Consider the following 24,494-nt stretch of genomic DNA (forward strand, 5'->3'; position numbering starts at 1 on the left):
TTGACTTAGACTTTTTTTTTATGAATAATGCAAATGGATCCATTATGACTGGATACAAACGTTTGCATTATCGGTGCGGATCCGTCTGTGCAGATACAAGACGGGTCCGCACCAAATGCGAGTGTGAAAGTAGCCCATTTTAGAACCTCCCCTCAAATAATTAAAAAATTATTTTACAAACTTTATTAACCCTTTTAGATGTTCCATAAGAATTAAAGGAAAATGGAGGAGAAATTTAACTATTTTTTTATCCAGCGATTTTATTCAGCACCTTTATTCATATGACTTTTAGTCCAGTGGGACGCTGCTGGTGGATGTGATAAGCGGGACGCCGCTTAAAGTTGGTTCAGTGGACCACGTATTGGGACTGTAGTTTTGGATACCCCAGTGATCAAATCGGATAGGACAATATTAGAGGACACAGTTTATTTCTACCAGTATCTGACTTTTCCATACAAATATTCGGCTGAATATTTATACGAACATTTTATTATCGAGTATTCCAATTTTATTACACTTTTAGATCTCTATTTTCCAGTTGTTTTATATGATATTACTGCATGTTGTGTGTTTTTATATATATATATATATATATATATATATATATATATAGATATTTAGTGTCTACTGTTGCCGCCAATATATACTGTTGCTCAGTGCTATTGCTATATATGCTAATAAATTTCAATTGGTTCAGATATCCTGAGAGTGCCCAGTTAATTTTATTCTATAACTTTTTTTTTTACTTTTCACAAAAGTGAATATTTATAACCCTGATTCTGCATATGTGGTCGTAAACTGCTGTATGGGCACATGGAAGGGCTCAAAAAGAAAGGAGCGCTATATGGTTTTTGGTGGACAGATTTTGCTAGGCTAGTTTTTAGGCACTATGTCACATTTCAAGATCCTCTGATGCACCCTTAGGCCCCTTTCACAGCCGCGCGGGTTGAACGCATTGCACCCGCACTGAATCCCGACCCATTCATTTCTATGGGGCTGTTCACATGAGTGGTGATTTTCACGCATCACTTATGCGTTGCGTGAAAATCGCAGCATGCTCTATTTTGTGCGTTTTTCACGTAACACAGACCCCATAGAAATGAATGGGGTTGCGTTAAAATCGCAAGCAAGTGCGGATGCGGTGCGATTTTCACGCACGGTTGCTAGGAGACTATCAGGGATGGAGACCCGATCATTATTATTTTCCCTTATAACATGGTTATAAGGGAAAATAATAGCATTCTGAATACAGAATGCATAGTACAATAGCGCTGGAGGGGTTAAAAATGTTTTTTTTTTTTTTAACTCGCCTTAATCCACTTGATCGCGCAGCCCGGCATCTCTTCTGTCTGTCTTCTGTGCTGTGTGGAGGAACAAAACCTGTGGTGACGTCACTCCGGTCATCACATGATCCATCGCCATGGTAAAAGATCATGTGATGACCGGAGTGACGTCAACACAGGTCCTGTTCCTCCACACAGCTAAGCTGAAGACAGCTAAGCTTCGTGATCAAGTGGACTAAGGTGAGTAAAAAAAAATATATATATAAAATAATTTACCCCTCCAGCGCCATTTTACTATGCATTCTGTATTCAGAATGCTATTATTTTCCCTTATAACCATGTTATAAGGGAAAATAATACAATCTACAGAACACCGATCCCAAGCCCGAACTTCTGTGAAGAAGTTTGGGTACCAAACATGCGCAATTTTTCTCACGCGAGTCCAAAACACATTACAATGTTTTGCACTCGAGCGGAAAAATTGCGCATGTTCTTGCAACGCACCCACACCTTTTCCCGCAACGCCCGTGTCAAAGAGGCCTTACAGTAGGAACTCTCAAAAAGTTACTTCATTTAGGAAACTACCGGATGAGGTGCCAGTATCATTGGTGCTATTTTGGGGTACATATGATTTCTGATCGCTTGATATTATGCTTTTTATGAGGCAAGGTAACCACAAAATGGCTACGTTTGTGGCACTGTTTCTATTTTTTTTATTTTGTTTTTTACAGAGTTCTCCTGACTGGATAGATAAAGTGGTGTTTTTGAAAAAGGGCGCGGCAATGCCAAATATGCATATTTTTATATTTTTGTTTCAGTTTTACATAAAGGATTTTTTAAAACAAAAATAATGTTTTTGTCTTAATTTTCTGAAAGCTACATTTCTTTTATTTTTCTGCCGATCGACTTGTGTAGGGGCTCATTTTTTGCTGGATGAGTTGACATTTTGATAGGTACCATTTTTAGGTACATATGATTTATTTATTTTTTTGATCGCTCAATATTGGGCTACTTTCATACTGGCGTTTCTGGGTCCAAAATGGATCAGTTCAGCCCCAATGCATTCTGAATGGATAAGGATCCGTTCAGAATGCATCAGTTTGGCTTCGTTGTGCCCCCATTCTGCTCTGGAGGCGGACACCAAAACGTTGCTTGCAGCATTTTGGTGTCCACCTGACGATGCAGAGCCAAACTGATCCGTCCTGACTTACAATGTAAGTCAACGGGGACGGATCCATTTTCACTGACACAATATGGTGCAATTGAAAACTGATCCGTCCCCCATTGACCTTCAATGTAAGTCAGGACGGATCCGTTTTGACTTAGACTTTTTTTAAAAAGAATAATGCAAACGTATACGTTCAGAACGGATCAAAGCGTTTGCATTATTGGTGCGGATCCGTCTGTGCAGATACAAGACGGACCCGCACCGAACGCAGGTGTGAAAGTAGCCTTTGGCAATTTATTTGTTTATTTTTTATATATGGAATTCGCATTAGAGAGTAGATCATGTGATTTATTTTTTTTTTTTTTTTTTTTTTATTTTATTTATTATAGACCAGGTTGTTATGTGTCAATACCTAATATGTCTAAGTTTTTAAATTGTTCTCAGTTCTACACAATAAAAGCATTTTTGAAGAAAATGTTTATTTTTTATTGGGGGATTGTGTTATGTAGGGGCTAATTTCTTGCAGGAAGAAATGACTGTTTGATTTGTACTATTTTTGGGTAAGTGTCTTTTTGATCACTTGGTATTACACTTTTTGTGATGGTAAGGTGACCAAAAGTGGCATTTTTGGCAGTGTTTTTTGCATTGGACTACATAGTTTTAAGGCTTCATGCACACGACCGTGTGACCCCAGTGGCCGTATTGCATTCCGGATCACGGACCCGTTCACTTGAATGGGATCGGCAATCACGGAAATGCGGAACTGAGGCACGGTTCGGAACTGGAAGCACTACGGAGTGCTTCCGTGGTGTTTGTGGCCGTGCCTCTGTACCGCAAAAAAGTAGCGCATGCACTACATTTTTGCGGTGCAGATCGCGGACCCCATTTAAGTAAAATTGCATTTTTATTTATTTTTTTGACTGGGGAATCTGTCTTTCTGTAAATACATTGGTATGTGCTGAACCACACAATTTAAAATGGTAACAAAATGTTAACTTTTTTTTTTTTTTTTACCAAAAAAGCCACAATTGCAGACTTTCCACTTTCCAGAAGTTGCCCTCACTGTAAAACACATACACGGAACACTGCCCTTATGCTATCCCTTTCTACTGATATAGCCTGACTTCAGTCTATAAATTCAGTCTGCTGAACTATACTGTTAAACTATCCCTGCAACACCCTGAGATGGCGGAAAGCAGAAGGAAAGAGCTTAGAGTACCATTGGTTAGAAAAATATACGCTTTTATTAAATTCATGATAAAAATACACATAATGAATGCCAAGAATAGGGTAAGGGAGCAGGGGAAAAGAAAACGAGCGCCATCCTGGATGGACACACTGGTCACAACATATAATAATCTATCAATAAGGTTACTGCGGATATGGGAAAAACAACTACTGATGTATGGTACAATGACCAACCCATAGGTGCAGACCAGATGAGTAAATAATGGTAGAGGTTGAGTGGAGATCAAAGAAATGGTCAAACCGCCATGGCTATGGTGCATAATGTATGGTACAAAGAACATAGGTCATGCTGAATGTAGACAGTGTAGACAGTGACACCGTACTGCTCATTTAAATATTACATGTCTTATGTAAATACAGAGAGTAGGCATAGAAACTTAATGGTCTTTTTTTCATCTTTTTGACTGTCCCAATCCATAATGTATAATTATCATGAGCTGAACATTGAAAGTAGCCCGTTGTTAATTTTTATTATTTTTGTGTCCTAGATTCTGCTTTTCTTGCTAGAGAGAGAGGAAAAGCGGATGCTGAATATTATGCTGCTTACAAGCTTGCAGAATCTAATAAGGTGAGGCATTAAAGCATACCTATGGTTTCAGATGAATTTTCAGAGTAAGCTGTGTGTACATGAGAAATAACATATCTGACTATTAGATCACCCTTAAACCTCACATAAATCTCAGGTGTCCGATTTTCTGGGAGAACCAGATTCTGATGATGGTAAAGTTTTTTTCAGATTCCAATTCAGAATCCGCAGAAGACTGTTCTGGGAAACCTCTGTGTCTTCCAGAGAATGCAGAAAAATTATTAAAGACCATAAGAGCTAATATGAAGATTGAGGACGTAAAAGAGTCTCGATCTATTCAAGACCAAATGTTTCAAGGATGGGGTGAAAGGAAAAAGAGTTTTTTTCCTGTCCATAATAATATCAAAATGTTAATTGCTAAAGAATGGAAAGATCCTGAAAAGCGAAATATGATTCCAAACACCTTCAAGAGGAAATATCCCTTTGCAGAGTCAGATTCAGCCCTTTCGGATAACTCCCAAATAGGGTTGTTTCGGGTATCAAATTTTTTGTCTGGTATTGACCTCAATACCAGGATTTGCCTTTTTCTGATACTAGGCTTTGCTATTGCTCAGCCTAGTATCAGAAAACATGGAGTGCGCTGCTCTCAGCGCGCTCAGTGTTCTCCTGAGCAGCACAGCGGAGAAGGAAACACTCTCTCCCTCTGTGCTGCTGCTGCCGCTGCCGCTGCCACCAATGAGGAGAGAGGGGCGGGCTCACTGCGCCACCAATGAGAGTAAAACGTTTAATACAGATACAGGAGGCGGGGAGCTGAGATCAGTGGCAGTTAACCCCTCAGCTGCCACACCTCTTTCCTGTATTAAATGTTAATTAGCATTGGTGGCGCAGTGTGCCCTGCCCCCTCCTCCCCAGTATTAAAATCATTGGTGGTGCAGTGCGCCCCCTCAACCCACCAGTATTAAAATCATTGGTGGCAGTTGCCACAGGATCCCCTCCCCTCTTCCTCATTGGTGGTGCAGTGGCAGCTTCTGATTGGAGCCCCAGCAGTGTAATCCTGGGGCTACGATTGGTTACCATGGCAGCCAGGATGCTACTGAAGCCCTGGATGCCATGGTAAGCTATCTGCTGCTGTGCACAAAGCACAGGGCAGCAGGGAGAGTGTGAAGTCTTATTCACCCTAATAGAGCTCTGTTAGAGTGAAAAGGACAAGGGATTAAAAGATCAGTTTCTAGCCCCTAAGGGGGGATAGTTATTAAATAAAAAGTAAACAAAACAAAAAAACACCAAAATATTAAGTATAAATCACCCCCTTTCCCAATTTTACATATATAATATATAAACCATAAATAAACATAATATATCGCCACATCCGAAAAGTCCGAACTATTAAAATATTTTTTTTTTAAAGTCCTATGCGGTGAACGCTGTAACAGAAAAAAAAAAATAAAGACTGCGAGATTCACTATATTTTTTTTTCTTTCACCTTGTCCCCCAAAAATAGGATCAGACTGTTCTATTATGGGCCGGACGTTCCATAAAATGCGGAATGCTCGCAACTTTTTTGTTGTTATATTTTTTTCGCATGGTATCGAGTATCGCAATACTTTTTATGATATATCGAAACCAAATCAAAATTTTGGTATCAACAACCCTACTCACAAGATTATCTAAGAAAACTTCTCTCCCTTTTGAGGACATGAGTCTCTTAAAGGAGCCAATGGATAAAAAAAATGTGAGGGTCTTCTTAAACGGGCATGGGAGACAAACACTGCTATGCTAAGACCCAGTATAGTGGCTGCTTGCACTTCCAGATCGTTATTTGTCTGGCTATCTAAGTTGAAAGAACACTTGGTGACGGGTACCCCCAGAGAAGAAATCCTAGCCTCTATACCCATACTGAAGCAGGCCTCAAATTTCCTGTCTGACGCCTTTGCGGATCTTGTAAAACTCTCTGCCAGATCTTCAGCATTCTCAAATGCCATCTGTAGAGCAATATGGCTCAGGTCGTGGTCTAGGGATGCTAGCTCCAAAAATCGGTTATGTTCCATGCCTCGTAAAGTAGATGAGCTGTTCGGTCCAGTATTAGATGATGTTCTGGACAAGGCATCGGATAAGATTAAATGGCTTTCGTTCAGACTCTAGAGTTTATCAGCAAAGGCATTCCTTTCGAAACCAAAGGAGAACCAGGCCAGACAAAAGAAAAGAGTGTTCGGGAAGATGTCAGCCCTCTAGAGGAAAAGAGAGAGGGTTTTCTGTTTACTCCGGAAAGTTCCTCAAAGCCTTCACAATGGCGACAAATCTCAGGTAGGAGGCAGATTAAGAATGTTCACCTCGGTCTGGAAAATATTTCCACTTCCCCTTGGGTACTAAGTACTATAAGGGAAGGTTACAAACTGGAATTCACCACTCCTCCTCCAAATCCTTACACATACAACAAACCTTTACTTCACAGGGAAAAACTGTTGATTCTAGAATCGGAAATACATTCTCTTCTGCAAAAGTGAGTTCTAATCCCGGTTCCAAAAGATCAGGAAGGAGAAGGATTTTATTCTCCCATCTTTTTAGTCCAGAAACCAAACAAATCTTACAGGTTAATAATAAATCTAAAGAGGGTAAACAAAAAGATAACATTCAAAATGGAGACAATCGGGTCTTCAGTAAATCTTTTTTACTCGTGACTATTAGATTGTAACCCTGGATCTCTCCAATGCATATTACCATGTGCTCATCCACAAAGACTTTTAGAAATTTCTCATAATTGTGATATTTCTGCGGGGTCAGAAGCGACCCTTCCAATTCAAAGCCCTTCCCTTCAGGTTATCCTCAGCCCCAAGAATCTTCTCAAAGATTGTGGCTGAGGTGACAAGTTTTATACATTTACTGGGCATCTTTATTATTCCATACCTGGACGACTTTTTGGTGGCAGCCCCGTTCCTACAAGATCTCCATGTTCATCTACAGATTGGACAAAAAAAAATCTTTTGGAGTTAGGCTGATTAATAAACAAAACAAAATATCAGACTTAATTCTCAGCTGGGAGAAAATATTTTTGGGAGTCCTGCTAAACTCCCACAGTCTTATGTCCTTTCTTCCTCAAGAAAAACAGATGTCCCTCTCCCAAAAAGTCTCGCTGTTTTGCAAATCCGAGGTCATATCCATCAGAAACATCATGATCCAACTAGGCCATCTAACTTCCATTTCAGCAGTCAGGTGGGCACAATGCCACACAAGAACGCTACAGGCCTTTCTTCTAAAAGTCTTGGATGGAACTCACTAGACAAAAAAGTAAAAATTCCTTTAAAAGTTCAACAGTCTCTCTTTTAGTGGAAGATCAGAAAGCATCTTCAGAGAGAGTTTATTGGTGACATACAAATCAAGTCGTTATAACCACCGATGCCACAGTCAGGGGTGGGGGGACCACACCAAAGATCAAGTGGTGCAAGGAATCTGGAGTCAAAAGATGGCAGCAGCATCCTCCAACTTAAGAGTTGGCAGTTCTCAAAGTACTTCTTTCTCTGTAGTTGACATAACATCCCAGCACGTAATTCTGTCCGACAACTCCACCATTGTGGGCAAGGAGGACAAAGAGCAAAGCGCCGTGGCAACTTTCAGGAAGAATCTTTTTCATTAACCGCTGTTCATCTGAAAGGCAGGGAAACTTAGTGGCAGATTTCCTCAGCAGAGAAACTTTGAGAGAAGGAGAATGGTCACTAGATCCCAACATGTTCAAAGAAATATCATAAAAATTGGGTACCCCAATAGAGGACCTTTTTGTGAACCGAAAAAACTGATCGGTAGAAAATTTCTGTTCTCTCTCTCAATTTGGGATAACCTCTGATGGTAGACGCTCTATCTTCTCCATGGCCAGAAGGCTTACTTTGCTCCTTTCCACCTTTCAGCTTAATTTCAAGGGTACTAATGAAAGCAATAGAGGAGAAAGCGCAATTGATACTGATTGCACCCTTCTGGCCGAAAAGATCCTGGTTTCCTCTCCTATTCGATCTCGCGGCAGGGGAGTTTTGGCAAGTGTCAAGTCCAAGCGTATCCTAATTACATCTAACAGCTTGGAGACTGAACAACTTATCTTAGAACCAAAGGGTCTGAGCCAGTGATTTCCACTCTTTTAGTGTTGAATCTCTTTTTATTGCATAGAGAAATATAGCAATAAATTAGACATAACAGCTATAACAGTGAAAGACCAAGACATTACTTATAGCCGGGCAATAAATACATACAGTGCCAGCATATAAATGGACAAATAAAGCATTACATTCCATTCCCCCTGATCACGTGCAAATGATCCAGAGGTGTCAAACACCAAAAGCATGTTCCCATCAAATGTCTCAGTAGTTGGGGAGAAATAACGCTTGGCATAGCAAGCCGTGGGCAATGGCAGAGATGAGGACAAGGACATATAACCAATTCTTCAGTATTAGCCGGTTGAACAAGGAGCTACTAGGTGCAGCTCATGGCATGGCAAACCAAAACCTTAAACAAGCAATAACAGGGGGACAGACAAAGACAAGACATCGACGAACAAAGACAAGGAAGGAAAGGGGGAGGGGGATGGGAAGGGGGAGGAATGAATAGCTAGGCAACATATCATGCGTGCCAGGTGCAATCACCTGAATCCAACCACGTTTGGAGGCGGGCTGAACTTCTGAACTGTCGCCAGGGTTCCCAGGTCAGCGCAAATGATTGCGTACGATTACAAGACTCAGCTTCCATCTCCTCCATTCTGAACAGGGCATCCAGGGCCCGCAACCACGTGATTCTCTGTAAATTTTCTGAAGACCTCCACTGGCGTGGAATAATCTGCCTCATTGATAAAACAAATGTTCTAAGCACACCTCTTTTGACATGTTGGATCCTGCCTGGGAATATCGAGAGCAAAGCGATCAAAGGGGACGGAGGTATAGAAGACCGGTAAAGAGCATTATACAGAGCAAAAATATCCTGCCACAATGGGGCAACCCCAGGGCAATCCCACCAAATGTGGAGCATGGAACCAACCTCTGTATGGCAGCGCCAGCAGGTGTTGGGAACAGATGGGTAAAATTGGTGCAACTTAACCGGAGTCCTATACCAACGTGTGAGAATCTTATAGTTCAGTTCCTGCAAGCGAACAGACAGGGATGACTTATGAGTAAATAAGAGGGAGCGACTCCATTGCTCAAGCAGACAGGGAAAATGTCAGATCGTTCTCCCAACCAGAGGCAAACCCAACACTTCTCAATCTGTTCCGCTACTGATAGGTCCTCCATCCCACCGGCACCCAGCAAGCTATATATCAGAGAGATACCATGATCCGGGCCCGTGTTGGCAACACAGAGCTTCTCAAAATTAGTCAATGGGGCTGACAGCTGCAATCCGGGAGCCAGGGAGCCCAAAAAGCTGCGAAGTTGAAAGTAATGAAACCAGCGGCCCGGGGCGTTTAGAAATATATGTGACAAGTCATTAAGGGGTAAGAGACCCGAGCTATTAAAAATATCCCTAATTAGAATCCGGGGAGGAGGAACTGCACGAAAAGATGGCAGATTTCTGATCTGAGGAGGAAGGCCAGGGTGAGTTACAACATGAGTCAAAGGGCCTGGAGCAGAGATTAACTTAATTTTGGAGGCAAATCCGCCCCATACTTTAACCAGAGTCTGAAGTAGAGGGGAGAGCAGGGTATGTAAGAGACTATTTTGTGCGGCTACAGGAAGCCAAAATATCCCAGGTACTAAACGTGGTTCAAGGGTATGTTCTATGTCTACCCAAAGCTTCAGAGAACGTTTATGTACAAGGTCTAGAACACAATTTGAGATGGAGGCCCTGAAATATGCCTGGAAGTCTGGCAGGCCCGCTCCCCCCAGGCTCTTTGCTCTGGACAAAACCTTGTAACTCACCCTGGCCCTTGCACCACTCCAGATAAATCTAGAGACCAGTGACCTCAACTGGGCGAAAAATCTGTTGGGTATCTTACACGGAGCAGTCTGGAACAGATAGAGAAGTTTGGGCAAGACATCCATCTTTAGGGCATTAATCCTACCGAACCAAGAAACCTGACGGGGGGACCACTTCAGGAGAGAGGCCTCTATCTTCCTAAGCAGTGGTTTATAGTTCAACTGGAAAAGAAGGCTCGGGTTTGCGGGCAGGTTGATGCCCAGGTGGCGAATGGAGTCCGGGGCTACTTTAAACGCGAACCCTTCCTTGATGTGGGTGAGTTCTCTATGTGGCAATGATATGTTCAAGATTTCGGACTTCTGGACATTTACCTTAAAATTACTAATTCTACCAAATCTCTCAAATTCCCGAAGGACCGAAGGCAAGCCTATCCTAGGCTCTGAGAGGTAAAGAAGCAAATCATCGGCAAAAAGGGACAATTTGTGCTCTTTCGTTCCAATTCCCACCCCTTTTATAGATGAATTATTACGCAGAGCGTTGGCCAAGGATTCCATGGTCAAAATATAAAGGAAGGGGGATAATGGACAGCCCTGGCGTGTACCATTATTAATGGCAAAGGGCGGAGAAAGGAGGCCATTGACCCGTACCTGGGCTGAGGGAGAGGAGTAAAGAGCCATAATACGCCCAATCATTTTAGCGCCGAGGCCTATATGCTCCAGGGTCAAGGCCAGGAATCCCCAATTGACCCTATCGAAGGCCTTCTCTGCATCCACTGAAAGCAGGCACAGAGGAGATCTACTAGACCTAGCTCTAGCTATAATGCCCAAAGTCTTCAGGGTGCTGTCACGCGCTTCCCTGCCTGGTACAAAACCCACCTGCTCCTGATGGATACATTTCGGAATGAGGGGATGTAACCGCAGAGCTAGTAATTTAGCATAAACTTTAAGGTCCACGTTTAAGAGAGAAATGGGCCTATAATTAGAGCAATAAGAGGGGTCCTTATCAGGTTTGGGAATAACCGTTATATGGGCCTGTAGAGCCTGGGGGGGGAAAGAGGCACCCGATGCAATTGAATTGAAAGAATCTAGTAGCAGGGGGGATAGCTCTTCTATAAGAAGCTTATAGAAGCGCGGGGTCAGGCCATCCGGACCTGGACTTTTCCCGTTTTTGAGCTCCTTTATCACTCCTGCTAGTTCTGGGGGCGAGAAATCATCCTCTAAAGCCCGAGAGTCAACGCTTGGTATGTGTTCAGGGCCGAATTGGTCTAGATACTCCTTAACATCTCGAGTAAAGGAAACCGAAGCAGAGTCCCTCCCTGCGTTCAGGTCATAGAGTGAGCTATAATAAGTACGGAATTCCGATGAGATTTCGGAAGGAGCGTAAATTGTACCCTTACTGGGTGAATTAAGCGAAGTAATCTGGGTCTGGGGCAGTCTGGGATGCAAGGCCCTAGCAAGCCACTTCCCACTCTTATCTCCATATTCAAAAAATCCGAATTTGACCTTATCACGGAGGCATAGGGTTCTTTGATCTAGGATTTGGAGTATTTGTTGCCGAAGCAGAGAAATGTCAGCTTTCAGCTGATCTGTGGGGGTGAGTTTATTAGAGGCCTCTTTCCCGTCAAGCTCTAATAAAAGGGAGGAGAGTTTTGCGGACCTTTCCCTCTTAAGCCTAGCTCCATGAGAGATGAAAATCCCTCTGAGCACACATTTAAGGGCTTCCCATTTAATCGGCGCAGGGGAGGGGTCTGATTGATGGTTATTGGCAAACTCAGTGATGGCCTTACGAACTTCGGTCATACACACCAGGTCATTAAGAAGATTATCGTTTAGTCTCCATGTGAAGGGACGGGAAGGGGCCTGTTGAAACCTAAGGAGGCCATAGACAGGAGCGTGGTCAGACCAAAGGAAACCATCCATGGAGCTGAGTGGATCCGCATCTAGCAAAGAATGGGAGACAAATAAGTGGTCCAATCTGGCGTAACTATTATGGGCTAAGGAGTGGAAACTGAAATCCCTGACTCCCGGATGCAGCACCCTCCAGAGATCTACAAGGTGTAGAGAGGATAAGTACTCCCTAAAGCAACGCTGCGATGACGGAGAGATAGCAGACCTACCAGACGAAGAATCCAGTGCAGGGTCCATCACCATATTCAGATCGCCGCCCAGAATGATCGAGGAGCCATCTGCAAAGCGAGCCAGCTTCCTAAGGATCTTGGAGCCGTAAGGGATCTGCCCCTGGTTGGGAAAATAGACATTAGCAACTGTGAACACGCGCGAACCATCAGAAAATTTGAGGAACACATAACGCCCCCTACTGTCAATGTCTGAAGACAAGACCGTGGGACGGAAGGACTTGTGAAAGGCTATGGATACCCCTCCCGCCTTTTTAACAGGATTTGGGCTATGGAACCATGTCGTGTAATATCCGCGGTCGCACCTGGGAACCGAGGCTTGCTTAAAGTGAGTCTCCTGAAACATGATAAGCATGACCCGCTTCCGATGGAAACGGTATAAGATCTGGCTACGTTTTTCTGGCTTGTTTAGGCCCCTAGCATTATACGTACAAAAAGAAAAAGGAGTCATCACAACCGCCACTAAGGGCCCGGGTAGGGTGACAGGGGACAATGACAAAGGGGTGCGGAACAAGAGGGAAAAGACAAGGACAAACAAGTAACACTCAGTAAAACAAAAAGAAAAGGGAAAAGAACGAAAAAACCCTCTTATGCGAGAGAGCCAAAAACTGTGGCTCCGAGGTAGGCTAGTAAGTGACTACTGTCACGTTCGACACCAAGTGTCGGTATCCCTAGCGAGGGGAGGAGAGGTCAAGGGCAGGACAGCTGCCCTACTAGCCTCCGACATGCAAATAAGGATATCAATAATGTAGAACACATAGCAAGAAACCTTAAAACATGAAAATTATACACTGAAACAAGTGTAAGAAAATATTCGAAGTCCCGCGGTAGCTTATCTAGCTCAAATAGGCGGTCCGGGGTGACGTCTGGAATGCCTCTGGGGCTTCGGCATCGCCTCCTGCCATTCTTCGCGACCGCTAACCGGCGGTACCAGGAGAGGTCTGGGCCAGTCCGGGAGCTCCACTGGGGGGAGATCAAGAGTAGCCAGGAACTTGGGCAGGTCTTCCACAGATTTGAAGAAAGCAGATTTCCCATTCCTCCTAGCCGAGAGCTGGAAGGGATACCCCCATCTATACAGGATCTCATTGTCCCTGAGAACGGCTAAGAGAGGCTTCAGGGCCTTTCTAAGTTGCAGGGTGCGGCGTGCTAGGTCTGGGAGGATCTGGATAGCGTTCGGGTCCAAACCGGGACCAGCCGCAGCCCGGGCTGCTTTGAGGATGGCCTCCTTCTCCTTGAAGAAGTGTATGCGACAAATAATGTCCCTGGGGCGCTTCAGGTCAGTTGATTTTGGGCCAAGAGCCCGATGGATCCGATCAATCTCGATGGCTGTGTCAGGATTCACCTTTAACAGTGCAGTAAAATGGCTCTGCGCCCAGTTGTAGAGATCTTCCACAGATTCAGGAACCCCCCTAATCCGGAGGTTGTTCCTCCGATTACGATTCTCAATATCGTCAATGTGGGTTAAAATGTCCTGCAATTGAGCAGCGTGATCATTAATGACTTCACGGTGGCAGTCCAGAGAATTCAAGATCTGCTCTTGCTTGTTCTCTACATCCTCCACTCTCTGACCCACGTGTCTGATATCCTGATGCAGGGCCGCCATATCCTGCTTGTGGGAAGCCTCCATCCTGCTGAGTAAGGCATCAACCTCTGTAGTGGTGGGTAGGGATTTCAGGTGTAGCTTCCAGTCCCAATCATCATCATGGGAGTGAGCCGTATGCGACCTGCTGGACGCAGCTGACGGAGATGGGGAGCCCTGCTGAGAGAGCTGCAGGCCTGGGGAGGCCTCCGATTTTCTAGATGCCGGCGAGGTGGCCGCAGACCCAGAAGTAGGACTCACCGCTGCAGCATATGAAACCGGCGGTCCACCGGTAAGATGTTCACCCTGAGAGCGGGAGCTGAGCGCTGCAGTTTTCCCTCTGGTCAGAGGGGTTGATGCGCTGGATTCTCGCGCTGACTCCGCCATCTTGGAAAAAACGGCTCCGGAGCTTGAGTGTTCAGCCTGGCTGGACGGGCCAAAGAACCTTGAGATGTCCCCCGAATCGTGCGGTGGGGGTGCAGGGGTGCAAGATGGGCCTCTCTTGCGACCCATGAAAGAATCCGCGGGCTTCTGGGTGCTATGTGTGGCTGATAAAGGCCGGTGGCGTTCAGGAGCTCAGGCAGCACGCTGCTTACTCCGCCATCGGCAAGCTCCGCCCCCCTCCACTCTTTTATTAAGTATAAAGGACATGACTTCCAAAATCTATTCAAGGACTTGGAAAGCCTTTTTAGAGTTTGCGGGGGATGGTATCAAAGCCCGGATCCTGATGTACTGATGTACCCCTTATATTAGCTTTTCTCCAGTCAAGTTTTGATAAAGGACTCAGACCAAGTACCCTCATGCTGGGTTCACACCTGAGCGTTTGCGATGAAGCGCTCTGTATGCGCGATTGTACGGGCGTTTGCAATCGCGCATACAGAGACAAGCGAACGCCCATTGTCGCGCGTTCCCGCTGAAGTCTATGTACGGGAACGCGCGACAAGACGCCCCCAAAGAAGCTCATGTACTTCTTGGGGCGTCAGGCGTTTTTACAGCGCGATCGTACGCGCTGTAAAACGCTCAGGTGCGAACCATTCCCATAGGGAATAATTGGTTCTTGCCTGTTGAGCGTTTTACAGCACGTAGGAACGCGCTGTAAAACGCTCAGGTCTGAACCCAGCCTCAAGGTTCAAGTAACTGCAATAACTCCTTTTGGACACAGCCTTTTTTCACCTTAAGGACCAGGCCATTTTTTTGGAAATCTGACCAGTGTCACTTTAAGTGGTGATAACTTTAAAACTCTTTTGATTTATCCAGGCCATTCTGAGATTGTTTTTCTGTCACATATTGTACTTCATGACACTGATAAAATGAAGTAAAAAAAATAAATGCATTTTTATTTATAAAAAAATACCAAATTTAGCAAAAATTTGTAAAAAATTGCAAATTTCCAAGTTTCAATTTATCTACTTCTATAATACATAGTAATACATCCAAAAATAGTTATTACTTTACATTCCACATATGTCTACTTCATGTTTGGATCATTTTGGGAATGATATTTTATATTTTGGGGATGTTACAAGGCTTAGAAATTTAGAAGCAAATCTTCCCAATTTTTAGGGACCAGTTCAGGTCTGAAGTCACTTTGTGAGGCTTACATAATAGAAACCACCCCAAAATTACCCCATTCTAGAAACTACACCCATCAAGCTATTCAAAACTGATTTTACAAACGTCGTTAACCCTTTAGGTGTTCCACAAGAGTTAATGGCAAATGGAGATAAACTTTCAAAATTTTTATTTTTTGGCAAATTTTCAAATTGAATCCTTTTTTTCCAGTAACAAAGCAAGGGTTAACAGCCAAACAAAACTCAATATTTATTGCCCCGATTCTGTAGTTTGCAGAAACACCCCTATGTGGCCGTAAACTACTGTACGGGCACACAGTAGGGCGTAGAGGGAAAGGTGTGGCGTGTGGTTTTTGGAAGGCAGATTTTACTGGACTGGTTTATTTACACCATGTCCCATTTGAAGCTCCCCTGATGCACCCCTAGAGTAGAAACTCCATAAAAGTTACCCCATTTGGGAAACCAGGGGATAAGGTGGCAGTTTTGTTGGGACTATTTTTAGGGTACATATGGTTTTTGGTTTATCTATATTACATTTTTGTGAGGCAAGGTTAGTTACCAGAAATAGAAATTCTGAAATTTAATTTCCATTTGCCAATAACTCTTGTGGAACACCTAAAGGGTTAACGACGTTTGTAAAATCAATTTGTAATACCTTGAGGGGTGTAGTTTCTTAGATGGGTCGCTTTTATAGAGTTTTTTACTCTAGGGGTGCATCAGGGGGGCTTCAAATGGGACATGGTGCCAAAAAAAAAAAAGGCCATCAAAATCTGCCTTCCAGAAACCATACGGCATTTTTTTTCCTTCTGCGCCCTGCCGTTTGGTCATACAGCAGTTTATGACCACATATGGGGTGTTTCTGTAAACTGCAGTATGAGGGTAATAAATATTAAGTTTTGTTTGGCTATTAACCCTTGGTTTGTTAGTGGGGAAAAAAACGGATCAACAAAATTTGACAAATTGCTTTTTTGGCACAGTTTTTAATTTTTACAGTGTTCATCTGAGGGGTTGGGGGGTATTTTTATAGAGCAGATTCTTACGGAGGCGGCGAAATCTAATATGACTACTATTTATGTTTTACACTATATTATCTTTTTAGAAAGAAAATAAAAATGTTAGTATCTACAGAGTCTGAGTAATTGTATTTTTTTTTATTTATTTTTTTAGCCGATTATCTTATGTAGGGGCTCATTTTTTGCGGGATGAGAGGATAGTTTTTTGGGGCTATTTTTATTTTTTTTAACCATGTTCATCGGAGGGGTTGGGGGGTATTTTTATAGAGCAGATTCTTACGGACGCGGTGATACCTAATAAGTACTTTTTTTTATTTTCGTTTTACTAAATAATAATTTTTAATTTTTTTATATTTTTTTTTAGTTTGTGTCTCAAGTCTGAGAACCAGTTTTATCCGATTGTCAGTGGCTAAATTGGGATATAAATTTAGTACTCCATGGAAGTGTGGTACTCCCTGAAGCAACTAATAATGCAGAGGCCCGCATGATCGGGGCATGTGTCACATTGAGTAGTGGTGTCCTTCCGTATCCCCCTCCTGTGACGCACTCTGCACCTTTTTGGGGTCCGTCCCTTCTTTCCAGTATGTGTTGCCAGCGCTCCGGGACAGCACAAAAGAGTTGTGCAATGCAACCTTCACCAAGTTGACCACAATTTTTTGGTACCATGCCTGGGTTTTGCGCATGGCATTATACGGCTTGAGGACTTGATCAGAGAGATCAACTCCTCCCATATGCCTATTGTAGTCAACGATACAATCTGGCTTGAGGACCGTTGCTGCGGTACCTCGCACAGGGACAGGGGTGATGCCATTACCATGAATTGTGGACAGTACAAGGACATCCCTCTTGTCCTTATATCTGACCAGCAACAGGTTTTCAGTGGTAAGGGCACGGGCCTAACCCCTGGGGATAGGTACCTGGAGAGTGTAGGCAGGGAGGCAGCATTGATTTTTCCCTACGGTCCCACAAGCGGACGTGGATCTGGCGGCGAGGGACTGGAACAAGGGGATACTAGTTTAAAAGTTATCCACGTACAGGTGGTAACCCTTATCTAGCAGTGGGTGCATAAGGTCCCACACAAGTTTCCCGCTAACACCCAGAGTGGGGGGACATTCTGGGGGTTGAATACGGGAATCTCGCCCCTCATACACACAAAACTTGTAAGTGTACCCTGAGGTACTTTTACAAAGTTTATACAGTTTTACGCCATACCGCGCCCGCTATGAGGGAACATACTGGCGGAAAATGAGTCTCCCCTTGAACGCAATGAGAGACTCCTCAACCGCGACCTCCCTTCCAGGTACATAGGCCTGTACAAATTTGGCCCCAAAGTGATCGATGATCAGTCTGATTTTGTACTGGCGGTCATGGGCAGGATCACCTCGGGGATGGGGGGGGGAGAAGAGACATGTTGCATTATCTGAATAATGGGGTCTGGTAGAGGATGTCCCTACTCCAGTAATGCTTGTGTCACGGCTGTTTAAGGGTAACCAGAGTATACACAGTAAGAAGAGCTACTGACCGGACCCAAACTAGGGAAGAGAAAGGGTGACCCCTGTCAGACCCTCAACACTCTCACTATGCTGCTAAAGCACATGCCCGGATCCAAATGGTGGAACGAGGCATGCCCGCGTACCTTAGACTGATGAGCCCTGTAACCCCTACAATAGTGGAAGGGGCACGGCCACCGATGCCCTGCTCAGAATATGGAGGGAACTGTGGCCACTTCAGATCCAGTCAGGAAATCACCAGGTACACAACAAAGTCTGCACACTTAGCTGATGGAGCTGCAGCCGCAGAGAAGACGGATCCAAGGGCCGCTGGCAATATCCGGAGTGCTTGCAGCAGCAGAACACAGGTCCAGAGAACTAGTAGCTTAAGAAGTGAAGATACTCAAGGCAGAGCTACAACTGAAAAGAGAAATATAATCCACGCCCTGCAATAGGAGGAGGGGTGATTTAAAGGCAGGGAAATCAAACGCAGGAGAGACAGCTGGGAGTAAAGACCTCATCACAGGGGCGGAGAAACAGAACAGTGAGAACACCTCCAAACTCTAAGTGACATCATCACAGGGGTGGAGACACAGAGCTGTGAGAATGTCTCAAAGCTCTGGTAGTGACAGTACCCCCCCCCCCCCTCTACGGGTGGACTCCGGACACCCAGGACCCACCTTCCCAGGATGAGCCCTATGAAATGCCCTGATAAGGCGAGTGGCTTTAATGTCTGACATCGGAACCCACATCCTTTCCTCAGGACCATAACCCTTCCAATGAACGAGGTACTGAAGAGAACCGTGGACAATGCGAGAGTCCACAATTCTGGAAACCTAAAACTCCAGATTGCCATCAACCAAAATCGGAGGAGGAGGCAAAGAGGAGGGTACCGTGGGCTGGACATATGGTTTTAAGAGAGATCTGTGAAATACATTATGTATCTTCCAAACCCGAGGAAGATCAAGGCGGAAGGCAACAGGATTGATGACTGACAAAATTTTATAAGGCCCAATAAACTTGGGACCCAATTTCCAGGAGGGAACCTTCAGTTTAATATTTCTTGTAGACAACCACACCAGATCACCCACATTCAGGTCCGGACCAGGCACACGTCTCTCATCAGCCACACGCTTATACTTCTCACTCATCTTTCTGAGATTACTCTGAATCTTTTGCCAAATGGTAGACAAAGACGAGGAAAATCTCTCCTCCTCAGGTAAACCAGAAAGAGCCCCTCCCGAGAATGTCCCAAACTGCGGATGGAACCCATATGCACCAAAAAATGGTGACTTATCAGAAGATTCCTGACGGTTGTTCAAAGCAAACTCAGCAAGAGGGAGAAATGAACACCAATCCTCCTGGTTCTCTGCCACAAAACAGCGCAAATATGTCTCCAGATTCTGATTGAGGCGCTCAGTCTGACCATTCGACTGCGGGTGAAAAGCAGAAGAGAAGGACAGCCGAACCCCCAGGCGAGAACAGAAAGCCTTCCAGAACCTGGACACAAACTGCGTGCCTCTATCGGAAACAATCTCAGAGGGAATGCCGTGCAATTTAACAATATGATCGACAAAAGCTTGCGCCAACGTTTTAGCATTGGGTAAACCAGGGAAAGGGACGAAATGAGCCATCTTGCTAAAACGGTCCACGACCACCAGGATCACCGACTTCCCCGAGGAACGAGGAAGATCCGTGATAAAGTCCATGGACAGGTGTGTCCAAGGACGGAAAGGTATGGGTAACGGGAGAAGGGAACCTGAAGGTCGTGAACGAGGGACCTTGGCGCGAGCGCACGTCTCACAAGCCGCCACAAAACCCTCCACAGACTTACGAAGAGCCGGCCACCAAAATCTCCGAGCAATGAGATCTACCGTGGCTCTACTCCCGGGGTGACCAGCAAGAACCGTATCATGATGTTCCTTAAAGAGTTTGTGACGTAGCTCAGGAGGCACGAACAACTTCCCGGAGGGACAACGGGCAGGTGCCTCAGACTGGGCAGCCTGGACCTCGGCCTCCAAATCGGAATATAGAGCAGAAACAACTACCCCCTCCGCCAAAATGGGACCCGGTCCTCGGAGTTTCCTCCTCCCGGAAAACAGCGAGAGAGAGCATCAGCCTTCACATTCTTGATCCCAGGGCGGAAAGTAACAACAAAATTTAATCTGGAGAAGAATAGAGACCATCTGGCCTGTCTCGGATTCATACGCCTGGCCGACTCCAAGTACGCCAGATTCTTATGGTCGGTAAAAACGGTGATAGGGTGCCTGGCCCCCTCCAACCAATGGCGCCATTCCTCGAAAGCCAACTTGATAGCCAACAACTCCCTATCTCCCACATCATAGTTTCTCTCTGCCGGGGAGAGTTTTCTAGAGAAAAAGGCACAAGGTCGCCATTTGGCAGGAGAGGGGCCCTGGGACAAAACTGCACCCACACCCACCTCGGAAGCATCCACCTCAACAATAAAAGGTAAGGAAACATCGGGATGCACCAAGATGGGAGCAGACGCAAAACTCTCTTTAATCTTAGAAAAGACTGCAAGCGCCTCCTCCGACCAAGAGGAAAAATCCGTCCCCTTTTTTGTCATGTCAGTAAGGGGTTTGACAATAGAGGAATAATTCAAAATGAACTTTCTGTAGTAGTTAGCAAAACCCAGAAAGCGCATCAATGCCTTCTGATTTTCAGGAAGCTCCCACTCCAGCACAGCACGGACCTTCTCCGGATCCATGCGAAAATCAGAAGCAGAGAGGAGAAAACCCAGAAATTGAATCTCCGATACCATAAAAAGACATTTCTCCAGCTTGGCATACAGTTTATTTTCCCGCAGTATCTGCAGGACCTGAAAAAGATGATCCTGATGGGTCTGAACATCAGGGGAAAAAATCTTAATATCATCAAGATACACCAATACAAATTTCCCCATTAAATGATAGAAAATACTATTAACAAAATGCTGAAAGACGGCCGGAGCATTCATCAAGCCAAAAGGCATAACGAGATTCTCGAAATGCCCGTTAGGGGTATTAAAGGCTGTTTTCCATTCATCCCCCTCTCTGACCCTGACCAGGTTGTACGCGCCTCTCAGATCCAATTTGGAAAATACCTTGGCCCCAACAATTTGGTTGAAGAGGTCCGGGATCAGAGGAAGGGGATAGGGATCGCGAATCGTGATACGGTTGAGCTCCCTAAAATCTAAGCAAGGTCTCAGAGAGCCAGTAGCTTAAGAAGTGAAGATACTCAAGGCAGAGCTACAACTGAAAAGAGAAATATAATCCACGCCCTGCAATAGGAGGAGGGGTGATTTAAAGGCAGGGAAATCAAACGCAGGAGAGACAGCTGGGAGTAAAGACCTCATCACAGGGGCGGAGAAACAGAACAGTGAGAACACCTCCAAACTCTAAGTGACATCATCACAGGGGTGGAGACACAGAGCTGTGAGAACGTCTCAAAGCTCTGGTAGTGACAGCTTGACACTAGGTTTCTTGACTAGGTCTATATTCAGCACAAGGCCTCAAAATGTCATCATCTCCACTGCACTAACCGGCGTCCAGCCACAGCCACAGGGCCTAGCCAAAAAGGAGCCCGGGTGTTGGGTGTACAGGTTCGTCTGCTCCACCATTAGATTTACCAGTTGATCAATGAAAAAAATAACTAGAGTCATATTCAGTGAAGCCCACTGTGGAAATCTGGATTCCTGGTTGGCCTACAAAATCAGGAATCACGGGCTCAAATCGCTCTGGGTTACACCAGACAAGTTCACCGGCAGGGGGCTCCAGTGGATTTAACTGGTGGGCCAGTAAACTAGTACGAGCACCAGAGCTGCTCGTACTAGGGTGGGCCACAGGGTCTCTTTTATGGCGTTCCCCTTGCTCTGCCTGGCGGCGTCTCCGCTGCCTTGGGGGCTCATCATCATCGCTAGATGATGACGCGGATGACAACAGGAAAGTGGAGTCATCCTTGTCCTCACTGGGACTCTGACTCGGAGGCAAGCTGGGCGTATGCCTCCTCGGCCGAGAACATCCGGCGTGCCATAGGGGAGTGTGTGTCTGCGTGTGCGGGGAAATCTTTATTCAGTGTGCGTGGAAATCTTTATTCAGTATGCGTGTGTGTGGGGGCACGGATGTTCGCGTACTTATCCCTAAAACTAACAGAAAAAAAAAGACTAACTAAAAAAAGGGGGAAAAAAATGCAAAACCGCTGATCAACCGTCCGAAGTTGATCAGCGGTGGGGTGTGCGATACACTGAGTGCCAGCCACAGTCATCGTACGCACACCAAAAAAAAACAGCTTGTGCCCAAAAAACCGTTGAGGGGGGGGCAGGGGGGCAAGCTGCATCTGGATCCGTTTGGCTCCGCACGGCGAGGCGGACACCAAAACGCTGCAAGCTGCGTTCGGGTGTCCGCCTGCTGAGCGAAACTGAGCTATACTGCTGCATTCTGAGCGGATCCACATCCACTCAGAATGCATTGGGGCTGTACGGATCCGTTTGGGGCCGCTTGTGAGAGCCTTCAAATGGAACTCACAAGCAGAACCCCGAACGCAAGTGTGAAACTAGCATTAGATAAAGGCCTGTTTGGTACCATTTTGGGCTACATACGACTTTTTGATCACTTTGTATTACACCTTTTGTGAAGCAAGGTGACAAACAATTGCCATTACTTTTCTTTTTTTCCCCAATTTTAGATAATTATGGGAAAAGGGAGTTTTTTTGTTTGTTTTTTTAACTTAGAACTTTTATTTATTTTTATGTAAATCAACTTCTGGGGGTCTGATCTCCTCTGCAATGCATTACAATACAATAATCAAAATCTGCGCTGCAAAAGCCATATAACGCGCGCCTTCTGAGTCCTGCCATGTGCCCCTACAGCAATTTACCACCACATATGGGTGTTGCCGTATTCAGGCGAAAACAAATTATCAGCAGGTTTTTCCCTGTTACCCATTGTGAAAATGAAAAATGTGCGACTAAAGCAACATTTTATTGGAAGAAATAAAACTTTTCATTTTCACAGCCAAATGCTTCTAAATTCCATAACGCTCATATGGGGTCAAAGTGCTCAGTACACCCCTTAATAAACTCTTTGAGGGGTGTAGTTTCCACTTTTTTTTTATTTATTTTTTAGGGTTTCTACTGTAGGGGTATATCAGGGTCTCTTTAAACACAAAATGGTGCCTAAAACCATTCTAGCAAAATTTGCCTCTAAAAACCAAATGGCGCTTCTTCTGACCACTGTTATGTTCCCATACAACAGTTTGCTATCATATATGGGGTATTTCTGTAGAAGTCTGCAGAATCTGAGTAATGCATATTGGGGTTTATTTTGCTGTTAACCGTAGCTGTTTTGCAAGAAAAAATAAATAAACATAAAAAATCTGCAAAAAAAGTGAAATTGTAATTGGGATAATGAGGGAATAACACACCTGGCCACGGAACAGCTGAGAAGCCAATTGTCCCATTACGTTTGGTTTCTTAACAAGTGGGAGGCACATATGCAAACGGTTGTAATTCCTACACCGTTCACCTGATTTGGATGTAAATACCCTCAAATTAAAGCTGACCATCTGGAGTTAAAGCACATCTTGTTCGTTTCATTTCAAATCCATTGTGTTGGTGTATAGAGCCAAAAATTTTACAATTGTGTCGATGGCCCAATATTTATGGACCTGAACTGTATGGGGACTGTTGATTTGATAACTGTGTAAAAATGTATTTTTTGATCCATAAGACACATTTTTTTTCCCCCCAAAGGGGGGTTGTGGGGAGGGGGGGGGGAATAATGTTCCTGCGTCTTGTGTGGTGAATACTAATGAGCGCTTCCATTATGGAATCGCTTATTAGTACCGGAGGACCAGGAAGCTATAAAGGATTTGTACTCACCGCTTCCTGTTCCTGTGCTTGGCTTTCACTGTGCGCGCCAGTTCACAGCACAGGCAGTGGCAGGAAGAGCAGGAGGGGAAGCTGCTGCGTGCAGATTAGGAGAAGTAAGTTTTTTGAGGTCTAATTAAAAAAAAAAAGCTTTTCCTATTGTCCTCCTCTAAAACCTAGGTGCGTCTTAAAATGCAGCATTTTATGAGGTATTACGATCTCTTAGAAGTAGAGAAATTCCATTTGAAAAAATTGTGAATTTTTCCAACATTTTGGTAAATTTGGGATTTTTATAAATGAAGGTGAAATATGTTGACTCAAATTTACCACTGTCATGAAGTACAATGCGTCACGAGAAAGCAATCTCAGAATGGCTGTATCGGTGCTGACTGTATCATACAGCTGGAACCCGGTCGCACTGACAGGGAGCAGCGCTCAAACTGCCCCTGTCATTTGACCCCTCAGTTATCGTGATAAACGCTGATCGCGGCACCTGTGAGTGGAGGCAGAGGGATTCGGCTCCCTCTGCCTTCCGATCGGAGCCCCAGCAGTGAAATCACTGGGCTCCAATCACTTGCCATTGCAACCTGGACACTGCTGAAGCAATCCATGGCTGCCATGGTAAGCTCCCTGCTGCCGTGTGCAGAAAGCACAGGGCAGCAGGGAGCCTGTGAAAATCCTATTCACCCTGAAAGAGCTCTATTAGGCTGAGTTCACACGAGCGTGACAG

The 24,494-nt window shown here is 44.8% G+C and overlaps 1 protein-coding gene across 1 annotated transcript in view; it reads left to right on the top strand.

Moving 5' to 3' along the window:
• LOC122942084 (erlin-1-like) overlaps window positions 1-24,494 on the top strand; it is a 116,355-nt gene that overhangs the window by 63,591 nt on the left and 28,270 nt on the right. Inside the window, exon 2 of the mRNA XM_044299579.1 lies at window positions 4,188-4,267. Within this exon, the coding sequence (XP_044155514.1) occupies window positions 4,188-4,267 (80 nt within the window). The remainder of the gene's footprint in view (window positions 1-4,187; window positions 4,268-24,494) is intronic.

Source organism: Bufo gargarizans, chromosome 6 (genome assembly GCF_014858855.1).
Source record: "Bufo gargarizans isolate SCDJY-AF-19 chromosome 6, ASM1485885v1, whole genome shotgun sequence".
Taxonomy (NCBI): domain Eukaryota; kingdom Metazoa; phylum Chordata; class Amphibia; order Anura; family Bufonidae; genus Bufo; species Bufo gargarizans.